The 12,711-nt window shown below is 39.1% G+C and overlaps 1 protein-coding gene across 1 annotated transcript in view; it reads right to left on the minus strand.

The window, feature by feature from the left end:
* Nucleotides 1–8,309: 8,309 nt before the first annotated feature.
* Nucleotides 8,310–12,711, minus strand: part of OSTF1 (osteoclast stimulating factor 1) — a 32,664-nt gene continuing 28,262 nt past the window's right edge. Inside the window, exons 8-10 of the mRNA XM_075278230.1 lie at nucleotides 11,907–11,985; nucleotides 10,039–10,137; nucleotides 8,310–8,886 (exon numbers count right to left, since the gene is read on the minus strand). Coding sequence (XP_075134331.1) covers nucleotides 8,828–8,886; nucleotides 10,039–10,137; nucleotides 11,907–11,985 — 237 coding nt within the window. The 3' untranslated portion in view covers nucleotides 8,310–8,827. The remainder of the gene's footprint in view (nucleotides 8,887–10,038; nucleotides 10,138–11,906; nucleotides 11,986–12,711) is intronic.

Consider the following 12,711-nt stretch of genomic DNA (forward strand, 5'->3'; position numbering starts at 1 on the left):
CAGGGGTCAGCCAGTCAGGATGCCAGGTGTCCGATGTTACACTCACCCTAAAAAGACCCTGCTGCCCACTGTTCCCAAACAGAACTCCCACCCTAACAAGAGCAGTCCACAGCTAGCCCTCACACAAATGACTGATTAACTATATATATATACAGTACAGTCCAAAAGTTTGGACACGTTCTCATTCAAAGAGTTTTCTGTATTTTCATGGCTATGAAAATTATAGATTCACACTGAAGGCATCAAAACTATGAATTATCATATGTGGAATTAGATACTTAACAAAAAAGTGTGAAACAACTGAAAATATGTCTTATATTCTAGGTTCTTCAAGGAATCCACCTTTTGCTTTTATTACTGTTTGCACACTCTTGGTCTTCCAACAGTCTTGAAGGAGTTCCCAGAGATGCTTGGCACTTGTTTGCCTTTTTGCCTTCACTCTGCGGTCCAGCTCACCCCAAACCATCTCGATTGGGTTCAGGTCTGGTGACTGTGGAGGCCAGGTCATCTGATGTAGCACCCCATCACTCTTCTTCTTGGTCAAATAGCGCTTACACAGTCTGGAGGTGTGTTTGGGGTCATTGTCCTGTTGAAATATAAATGATGGTCCAACTAAACCCAAACCGGATGGAATAGCATGCTGCTGCAAGATGCTGTGGTAGCCATGCTGGTTCAGTATGCCTTCAATTTTGAATAAATCCCCAATAGTGTCACCAGCAAAGCACCTCCACACCATCACACCTCCTCCTCCATGCTTCACAGTGGGAACCAGGCATGTGGAGTCCATCCGTTCACCTTTTCTGCGTCACATAAAGACACCGTGGTTGGAACCAAAGAATCAAATCTGGACTCATTAGACCAAAGCACAGATTTTCACTGGTTTAATGTCTATTCCTTTTTTTCTTTAGCCCAAACAAGTCTCTTCTGCTTGTTGCCTGTCCTTAGCAGTGGTTTTCTAGCAGTTATTTTACCATGAAGGCTGCACAAAGTCTCCTCTTAGCTGTTGTAGAGATGTATCTGCTGCTAGAACTCTGTGTGGCATTGACCTGGTCTCTAATCTGAGCTGCTGTTAACCTGCGATTTCTGAGGCTGGTGACTTGGATGAGCTTCAAGAGGTTGTCACCTGATATGGTTTTCACTTCACAGGTGTGCCCTGTCAGGTTTAATAAGTGGGATTTCTTGCCTTATAAATGCGGTTGGGACCATCAGTTGTGTTGTGCAGAAGTCAGGTGGATACACAGCTGTCAGTCTTACTGAATAAACTGTTAGAATTTGTATTATGGCAAGAAAAAAGCAGCTAAGTAAAGAAAAACGAGTGGCCATCATTACTTTAAGAAATGAAGGTCAATTAGTCTGAAAAATTGGGAAAACTTTGAAAGTGTCCCCAAGTGCAGTTGCAAAAACCATCAAGCGCTACAAAGAAAATGGCTCACATGAGAACCGCCCGAGGAAAGGAAGACCAAGAGTCACCTCTGCTGCGGAGGATAAGGTCATCCAAGTCACCAGCCTCAGAAATCCCAGGTTAACAGCAGCTCAGATTAGAGACCAGGTCAATGCCACATAGAGTTCTAGCAGCAGACACATCTCTACAACAACTAAGAGGAGACTTTGTGCAGCCTTCATGGTAAAATAGCTGCTAGAAAACCACTGCTAAGGGGACAGGCAACAAGCAGAAGAGACTTGTTTGGGCTAAAGAACACAAGGAATGGATATTAAACCAGTGGAAATCTGTGCTTTGGTCTGATGAGTCCAAATTTGATTCTTTGGTTCCAACCACGGTGTCTTTGTGCGACGCAGAAAAGGTGAACGGATGGACTCCACATGCCTGGTTCCCACCATGAAGCATGGAGGAGGAGGTGTGATGGTGTGGGGGTGCTTTGCTGGTGACACTATTGGAGATTTATTCAAAATTGAAGGCATATTGAACCAGCATGGCTACCACAGCAGCTTGCAGCGGCATGCTATTCCATCCGGTTTGGGTTAGTTGGACCATCATTTATTTTTCAACAGGACAATGACCCCAAACACACCTGCAGGCTGTGTAAGGGCTATTTGACCAAGAAGGAGAGTGATGGGGTGCTACGCCAGATGACCTGGTCTCCACAGTCACCAGACCTGAACCCAATCGAGATGGTTTGTGGTGAGCTGGACCGCAGAGTGAAAGCAAAAGGGCCAACAAGTGCTAAGCATCTCTGGGAACTCCTTCAAGACTGTTGGAAGACCAAGAGTGTGCAAAGCAGTAATCAAAGCAAAAGGTGGCTACTTTGAAGAACCTAGAATATTAAACATATTTTCAGTTGTTTCACACTTTTTTGTTAAGTATATAATTCCACATGTGTTAATTCATAGTTTTGATGCTTTCAGTGTGAATCTACAATTTTCATAGTCATGGAAATATAGAAAACTCTTTGAATGAGAAGGTGTGTCCAAACTTTTGGTCTGTACTTCACATTATTATATATATATATATATATATATATATATATATATATATATATATATATATATTTATATATACAGTCCTATGAAAAAGTTTGGGCACCCCTATTAATCTTAATCATTTTTAGTTCTAAATATTTTGGTATTTGCAACAGCCATTTCACTTTGATATATCTAATAACTGATGGACACAGTAATATTTCAGGATTGAAATGAGGTTTATTGTACTAACAGAAAATGTGCAATATGCATTAAACCAAAATTTGACCGGTGCAAAAGTATGGGCACCTCAACAGAAAAGTGACATTAATATTTAGTAGATCCTCCTTTTGCAAAGATAACAGCCTCTAGTCGCTTCCTGTAGCTTTTAATCAGTTCCTGGATCCTGGATGAAGGGATTTTGGACAAACAATTCAAGTTCAGTTAAGTTAGATGGTCGCCGAGCATGGACAGCCCGCTTCAAATCATCCCACAGATGTTCAATGATATTCAGGTCTGGGGACTGGGATGGCCATTCCAGAACATTGTAATTGTTCCTCTGCATGAATGCCTGAGTTGATTTGGAGCAGTGTTTTGGATCATTGTCTTGCTGAAATATCCATCCCCGGCGTAACTTCAACTTCGTCACTGATTCTTGAACATTATTCTCAAGAATCTGCTGATACTGAGTGGAATCCATGCGACTCTCAACTTTAACAAGATTCCCGATGCCGGCATTGGTCACACAGCCCCAAAGCATGATGGAACCTCCACCAAATTTTACAGTGGGTAGCATGTGTTTTTCTTGGAATGCTGTTTCTTTTTGGACGCCATGCATAACGCCTTTTTTTATAACCAAACAACTCAATTTTTGTTTCCAAAATGAAGCTGCCTTGTCCAAATGTGCTTTTTCATACCTCAGGCAACTCTATTTGTGGCGTACGTGCAGAAACGGCTTCTTTCTCATCACTCTCCCATACAGCTTCTCCTTGTGCAAAGTGCGCTGTATAGTTGACCGATGCACAGTGACACCATCTGCAGCAAGATGATGCTGCAGCTCTTTGGAGGTGGTCTGTGGATTGTCCTTGACTGTTCTCACCATTCTTCTTCTCTGCCTTTCTGATATTTTTCTTGGCCTGCCACTTCTGGGCTTAACAAGAACTGTCCCTGTGGTCTTCCATTTCCTTACTATGTTCCTCACAGTGGAAACTGACAGGTTAAATCTCTGAGACAACTTTTTGTATCCTTCCCCTGAACAACTATGTTGAACAATCTTTGTTTTCAGATCATTTGAGAGTTGTTTTGAGTAGCCCATGATGCCACTCTTCAGAGGAGATTCAAATAGGAGATCAACTTGCAATTGGCCACCTTAAATACCTTTTCTTATGATTGGATACATCTGGCTATGAAGTTCAAAGCTCACTGAGGTTACAAAACCAATTTTGTGCTTCAGTAAGTCAGTAAAAAGTAGTTAGGGGAATTCAAATCAATAAAATGATAAGGGTGCCCATACTTTTGCACCGGTCAAATTTTGGTTTAATGCATATTGCACATTTTCTGTTAGTACAATAAACCTCATTTCAATCCTGAAATATTACTGTGTCCATCAGTTATTAGATATATCAAACTGAAATGGCTGTTGCAAACACCAAAATATTTAGAACAAAAAATGATTAAGATTAATAGGGGTGCCCAAACTTTTTCATAGGACTGTATATATATATATATATATTTAGTTAGTTAGTTAGTGAAGAGCATGCAAAAATAAAAATAACAAAATTATAGTCCTATATCTCATCAAAATAAGACACAAATATTATTTGAATCGGCTGGGTAAACAAAAATGTTTTAGTCCACAAAACCTTATGTACGAAATAACTAAAAAATGTGTCAGGTTCTGAAGCAGGGAAAATAGCCAAGTACTGAAGTGGTTAAATAATAATAATGATAATCAAATTTGGATACAGTATTGCTATATGTTAGATAATGTTTAAAACTTATCATAGAGCGCCATCTACTGAAAAAAATCATAAGTGAATCATGTGCTGTAGTTTACCTGTATTATATCAACAATCTAGTAATGCAATAGAAAATGGTTCAAACACTGTGTTCACGAAACGGCTACAATGTTATAATAAACCATAAGACTAAGTGCTTATTCACATGTCCTACTTTTGTGAACAATCCTTGTTTGAGTTCTGTCCTTGGTATTTCTAAGTTTGTTTCTCATATTTGAAGGTTTCCTTCTCCCAACATCAATATGAAGATCTTTCCACAAGTGTTCAATGGGATTTAGATCCGTACACATTTGTTTCCATCCATTTCTGGGTGCATTTTGAAGTATGTTTGAGGTCATTATCCTGCTGGAAGACCCATGACCTAAGACGCAAACCCAACTTTCTGACATTGGTCCCTACATTGCAACCCCAAATCCTTTCAGATTTCATGATGCCTTGCGCACAGACAGGGCACCCTTTGCCAAAGGCAACAGAACAACTCCAAAACATCTTTGAACATCCACCATATTTGACTGTTGGTACTGTGTTCTTTTCTTTGTAGGTCTTATTCTGTTTCCGGTAAACAGTAGAATGATGTGCTTTACCAAAAAGGTCTATCTTGGTCTCATCTGTCTACAAGACATTTTCCCAGAAGGATTTTGGCTCACATACATTTGGCAAACTGCTTTTTTGCGTCATTGTGCCAGCAATGTGGTCCTCCTGCCATAGCTTTTCATTTCATTCAAATGTCGATGGATAGTTTGCACTGACACTGATGCATCCTAAGACTGCAGGACAGCTGAATTTATTTGGAACTAGTTTGGGGCGGCTTATCCCCCATCCGGAATATCCTGCATTACAACCTTTCATCAATTTTTCTCTTCAGTCCATGCACAGGGAGATTAGCTACAGGGCCATGGGTTGTAAACCTCTTTATTATGTTGTTCACCATGGACAAAGGAACATCAAGATCACTCGAGATGGACTTGGAATCTTGAGATTGTTGAAGACCTCAGCCAGTTCTCTTCTCTCATTTCTGTTTTCCATGCTTAGACACACACTGCAAGGGGCCACACGGTGGCTCAGTGGTTAGCACTGCAGCCTTGCAGCGCTGGAGTCGTGGTGTTCAAATCCTGCCAAGGGCAGAAAACCATCTGCAAGGAGTTTGTATGTTCTCCCCGTGTTTGCATGGATTTCCATCCCATATTCCAAAAAAGACATACTGATAGGGGAAAATGTACATTGTGAGCTCTATGTGGGGCTCACAATCTACATTTAAGAAAAAAAAAAAAAAAAAAAAAAAAAAAAAAAAAGACACACACTGCAAGCATTGAGTCAACTCCTTTTTATCTGGTTTCAAGTGTGATTTTTATATTGCCTACACCTGTTACTTGCCACAGGTGAGTTTGATCGAACATCACATACTTAAAGTTATTTACCCCAAAATTTTTAAAAAGTGCCAACAATTTTAACCTGTCCATTTTTTGAGTTTTGTGTGGAATTATGTCCAACTTGTCTTTTTGTCTTTGCTTTTTTTGTGTTGTTCCAATACACACAAAGGAAACAAACATACAATGTGTAATCGCAATAATTTTCTGGGAGAAATAATTCATTTTCTGGAAAAACAAATTCCGGGGACCAACACTTATGTTCCTGACTGAATGCTTATTTTAAATATTTCATGCCAAAGACAAGAGCTGATAGTGCTAAAGTGGGAGTCTCTCATGAAAGAACAGGAGAGTCTTTGCCATGAAAGAAATTTACTGATCTTACAATCTGACCAGTCATGCCGATTGTCACATTAAAGTGGTTATCCAGTTTCAGACCAATATTGAGAGATAAACCTTCTTGTTTGAAAAGTTCTACAATTTTCCAAAAAATGAAAAGCTATAGCTAGTATATGACTATGGAGAGAATAAAAAAAATGGTTTGGTCAAAGCCCAAAACAGGCCAGTCACTAAAGGATTAAATATACACATAGTAGTATACCACACTAATCTACGTTTTTGTGGCTAGAGCTAGTCTGATTTTACATCAAAAATCAAATCACCCACTATGATCATTGTAGACAGTACATGAGGAGAGATGTTAGAACTTCCATTCTCTCCTTACAGATACACACAGCCAAGAGGTAAAACTATTCATGCTCTTCATGACATGTATGACTTTTTTCCTAAAGGTAGGCCATCAATATAGTAGTCTTGGAAAATGCTTTTAAAATGCATGTAGATGCAGCACTCCAAAGCATGTACACAAAGTTAAGAGATGGTCTATGTGAGGACATGCTGTTATTCTTCAGCTCAATGCATTAATAATATGCCCTGCTTCCTTTTTGAAAGAACCCCACGTTGGAATACCCTTAAAGGCTATTCTTCTCCTACCTACCTTTATTATTCTGATATATGCCACAATTCCGTTTTTTTTTTTTTTTTGCCTTATTCAAATGAGTCTTCAGAAAGGACAGGGGGCATTCCCCTTTGATCAAAAAGCACAAAGGGCATCACCTGTATTGTCCGAAGACTCTCCAGTGATGCCTCCATCTTCTTCTCCCGAACGCTTCATCATCGGCCATGTCTTCAGCCGAAAGAGCCGACTGCGCATGTCCGGTGGCTATTTTCCTGTGACCAAATGGACGCTCATGTAAGAGGCCACAGGAAAATGGCCGAAGGTCATGCGCAGTTGCCTCTTTCGGATGAAGATGCAGTCGGGAGATGATGATGTAGGCATCGCTGGAAAGTATTCAGACAGGGGATGCCCCCTGTACTTTCTGAAGACTCATTTGCACACAGTGAAAAAACAAGAAAACACTGGAACTGCGGCGCGGATCAGAATAATAAAGGTAGGAGAAGAATAGCTTTTCTTAAGGCTATTCCAACGTGGGCTTAGTTCAAAATGGGATTCTAATGATAGAAACCCTTTAATGTGCAGCCAGAACAAACCTTTCAACTAAACATTTAGGGTCAGGGGACACTCGTCCACATCAGGGAGAGTGTGTGCCTACAAAGGCAGTACTTACAAGAGACTTACAAGTCATTCCTGCTCCGCTAGGGATTCTGGGTAAAAAATATGCAAATCTATTCTCCTGGATGGAATTAGGAGAACAGAGTGCACTCTGTACACCACCCTATAGAGGGCAGCATCCTTAACATCATGAACGATTCGGTTATAAAGTCTTTTAATCATGATGTGGATTTAATTGCCAAATCAGTATTTCTGTCCCAAAAGGAACAGATTCCCAGCTATGGACAGCGCTGTTTCAGCCTATTGGGCCATCCTCAGCATAGCGTAGGGATACTGATTTAGCAGAGTGAGAGACTATAGACCAGGGTCAGGGGACACTCATCCACATTAGGGAGAGCGTGTGCCTACATAGGCAGTACGGAGACTTACAAGTCATTCCTGCTCCGCTAGGGATGACACACTGATTTGGCAATTAAATGCACATCATGATTAAAAGACTTTATAACCGAATCGTTCATGATGTTAAGGATGCCGCCCTCTATAGGGTGGTGTACAGAGTGCAATCTGTTCTCCTAATTCCATCCAGGAGAATAGATTTGCATATTTTTTACTACTAAACATTTAGGCAGAGTTTTAGGAACTGTGTGAGTGTGTGTGTATATATATATATATATATATATATATATATATATATATATATATATATATAATATATATATATATATATATATATATATATATGTTTTTTTAAATGTTATATTAAGACATCATATCAGCATAGTGTTAAAAGAAGCCATTATTTTCAAGGCAATACACTTTAATGGTAATGTCTGTGCTTATATTGTAAGATCGTTGCATAGGAAAAACACATCAAAAGACTTTAAAGACCATTTATTATATGCAAAAAGTTAAATACAACCAAGGTCTGATTGTCAAATAAGTAAAAACATGTCATTAAATGTTAAACTTTTTTCTTAAAATATTAGGATTATAAGTATTTATTCAGTGAAAAGCTGATGAACATGAAGACAATGATCAAAATTACTTGTTGTCAGACAGAACAAAAATACAAGTAGTAAAAAAAAGTCAAGTGCAGGCATAGGACAACCAAATGGCATCCTATCAGGTGGACGCAGGTAACAACAAAAACATGGAATGGGTTTAATTTTATTTAAGATACAGTATAACAAAGCATTTTGCATAATATCATGATCATTGGGCCTTATTTATCAAAATTGTCTTAATTGAAAATTTGGCCTTGTTGCCAATAGTTTTTTTTTTTTTTTTAATAAAGCTGCACTCATATTGTTTTCTATGGAAGACACGGGCAGATTTACTAGCAGACAGTTTTGATAAATTTCCCCTGTTGATGCTTTGCATAGTTTAGGGTGTCTTCTAATGAAAATTCGCACTGGAATGCCAAGTTTGTAGAGGATCCATTGAGCTGACAGCTAATCAGAATCTTCATCATCAAGGTATTCTTCTGCATTGCTGGACGTTCGTACAAGGTCTATGGAGACAAAGATGGAGGATGAAGCTCTATATAACCAAACACCGACACATCCAGAGCAGTTTGGTCCATAAGATCTACATTGCTTTGTCTACTTTACTGTAGGTCTATCTTGTAATAATCTACACATGGCTGAGCGGAGCTACAGAGAATACAAGTGAAATGTACTGAATGAAGCAAGGTTTATAAGTACGAAGTGAAGTTCCAGATAAGTTCACAGTTTAACACAAAGTCATAGTTCATCAAAAATGACAGTTTAGTTTGGTTTGGCTTTCTTGTGCATAATTCTTTTAGGCTACCATAAAAATGTTTATTTAAATTGGAATATATTGGAATATTTATTTTTGTATTTTTACGGTTCACCCCAATTGAAGTACAAGCTCCTTGGACAGTGTGCGTCTTCTGCAATGTATACATACCTTGAACAGCCATTTGAGGGTAAACATATCTGTACTAGATGCAAGAATTTAGCTTATAGGGAAGCCCAGGTTCTGGATCTGGATATTCAGCTGGCAACACTCAGGAGCGTTACAAAGAAGTTTAGAGATCACTAAGCAGACACTGGCTGAGGCCAGTGAAGAAGAGGCGGGTGTAGGTGGGCAAACACATGGCCAAGAGGTAGGTATATATATCTAGTGAGCAAGATAATAAAATAGGCACATTGACTAATGTATGTGCTTCATGCTTCAAAAATGTGAGTGATGCGTGCTGCGTGCCACATCACATGATTCTTCTGAAGCTTGGTCATATTAAAGTGAATCTGAGCAAGCTAAATCATCAGGCCTTGCTAATACACTACTTATTGCACTGTTACTTATGTGCAGTGAAGAAACCACAGTGCTTGCTCAAAACCTGTAGCATTTTTAACTAGTTGATGCTGTGGGGATGCTGTGTGATGGACGCCCAACGATCTGATATTGATGAACTATCATAAGAATAAGTCATCAATATAAAAGTCCTGTTATATCCCTTTAAGGAAAGATGAATAGGTGATATTTTGCAACACTACAGTGGATCTTTATTGTGAAAAATTAGGATTAGAGGAAACTTCACCACAATACAACCCCAAAGGTTAAATGAACAAGAGATTTTAGAACAACAGATAATCAAATTTTAAGAAACACAAACTATACTGAATAAGACAGATATTACCTTGTCCCTGTCTCTTTTTAAGCAGTGAGGCACATTGTGCATTAGTAGCCATATCTAAAGCCAACTTTTTCTCATTATTCCGTAAATCTGTTCTTGCACCTGTAAAAAAAACAAACAAAAAACACCACACCTTAAAGAATGCAGAGCTTAATGTAGCTCAAGTTCTGCTGCATTAGATATACACATACTAACTACACAAACCAACACATTTTCTAAAAGTGGACACCTAGCACCTTGTTAGATCTATTAAAGTCTTTAAGGTTGTCTTTTAAGATTAATGGCACACAGCCATGTAATCCTGCCGTATGAATGAGCCCTAAACAGAGGCCATTCAATATTTGGCTATCATACACACACACACACACACACACACTATATGCTGCAAAGAGCTACAATGCAGCCAAAATCCACGTTTTTTTTGAGACTGCACACTGCATGCCATGTATAAAAATACAATTATAAAAAAATTAAAAATAATTTTTTTTTAAATAATTAAAAATAAAATTTATGCACCAAACCAACTTTATAAATATTATCATTGATCATAAGCGAAACTTGCAAGAAGCAGAACCCTAATGCAATTGAAATGTACTCTATACTCATCACATCATATACTTTGTTTCATACATACCACGTGTGTTGTTAAAAAAAAAAAAACGTCAAACCCCAAGAATACCAACCAAGTTTTAGATGCCAATTAAAGCAGGCATTACACATCCCCAGCTGTAAACTCTAAGGGCCCCTTCACGCGGCGTAAGAGCCTATGAATTTCAATGGGAAGCGCACGTTTATGCCGATATACGCGCGCTTCCCATTGAAATCAATGGGCTCTGTTTTAAAGCGCCACACTCGGACACGTGTATACGTGTCTAAATGAGCGGTGTGCTTACGCCATGTGAAGGGGCCCTAAGGCTCTAGTCACAATTTTTTTTTGTCAGTCCTGTGGTGTCATCTTAAAAAGACATAAGCAGAAGGGCTTAGCTTTCTTTTATAGTACCCTGGAGTGGAAGTGAGGGGGTGCGCTCAGCCTTCTTATCTTGCCCCTTATTGTACCCTTCTAAAATAACCACATAGTAATCAAATCTGAATTTCTGTGGTTGAAGAGTTTATTTTTTTGACACTACTGTAAATGTAGCAAGGTTCAAATGAATGGAGTAAAATTGGTGGATTAGCTATACTACAAGGTCTTTCCTCTTTTTGTAAGTGCAGTGATATATCAGAAAGTACTGCAGAGCCTAACACATCAATCAGAGTACGAGAACAACACGTAGCCTTAGCGTTACACCTGCGCACATGTGCTAGAGGCACTGGAAGATGCAGTCAGACGACAATTGCTTATGATGAAGTGACCATGGCTGTTGTCAATGGTAGCATAAGGACACATGGTCAGGTTATGTTGATGAAGTCAGGTGTGGCTCATAAAGGGCGAGAACCCGTAAAGGAATAGATGGGGGTTCTCTTTTTTTCAATCCATTCCTGGTTTTGGTTTTAAAATTTGCATCAACAAAACCTGAATTTGTCTCCTTATCCTAAATAATATCTTAAACAGCAGGTTTTTTTTTTTTTTTTTACTTTTTTGGAGCACTTTTCTGTGAACGACAAGGCTCTGTTCACACGGTATTGTCTATGGTATCCACTGGCAGGATCTGCAACATACATCACAATATAGGCATTATAGGCCTACAGCAGGAATGTACTACTGCATAGATTGCAAAACCCCCATACCCACCCAGCAGAAGCCTAAAGGGTATTCTTTTGCTCCCCATTGCTTGATTGGAGCTCTATAGATTTATAAACCAGGAGTTTTACTTATATGCCAAATGCAGGCTCCAAATGCGATTTGGTCATAGCATAAAAAACAAACTCACCTTTCAGGAGCAATAATTCTACAATGTCGCCATATCCTTTCCATGCAGCAGCATGCAGAGCGGTGTCACCAAGTTTGTTCTAGGAGATAAAGGCAAAACCATATAACTATAATTTTCCCAAATATGAAAAAGGCTCACACTTCTCTCAATATTTCAATTTGAAAGTACTCTATTGCTACTGACCCTGATCACCAGGACAATGGTCCAGTTAGATGGTTCCATGCTGGCAATCATACTTAAAGGGAATGTGTGTCACCAAAATACCTACTTTTTAAATCATGTTTTTTATGTTAAATATATTTTTAAATAATTTTTCATAACTTTTCTTTTTTTACATTTTCTACGTCACTATTTTGTTACATTTTCTGTAACGTCTTGCTGCAAAGAAATCCCTAAAGCCTTAGGCTGAGTTAGTTCAGATTTTTTTTGCGGAATCCACTCAGGTGATACTCGGCTGATAGAGTGTCTTCTGTCCCCCCCCCCCCCCCCGCTGATTTTAATGGCAGATTCCATTGCAGCAGGATAGGACTAGCTCTATAAATATCATAATGGAATGGTTCATTGGTCTCCCCATCTGAGCTTCAGCCTTGGATGATCTGTGAAATTGAACTGACCCTTAGGGCCCGTTCACACGGGCACAGAGGGGGCAGATTATGGTGTGGAATCCACATCATAATCTGCCCGCTCACAATGGTGGTCTATGGAGACCGCTAGCGTTCTTTTTTACGCTAGCGGCAACATGAAAAAAGAATCAACATGACCTTTCTTCAGGTGGATTCTGCCTCAGAAGGTCAATAGAAGTGAA

The sequence above is a fragment of the Leptodactylus fuscus genome, chromosome 1, assembly GCF_031893055.1.
Source record: "Leptodactylus fuscus isolate aLepFus1 chromosome 1, aLepFus1.hap2, whole genome shotgun sequence".
Lineage (NCBI taxonomy): Eukaryota > Metazoa > Chordata > Amphibia > Anura > Leptodactylidae > Leptodactylus > Leptodactylus fuscus.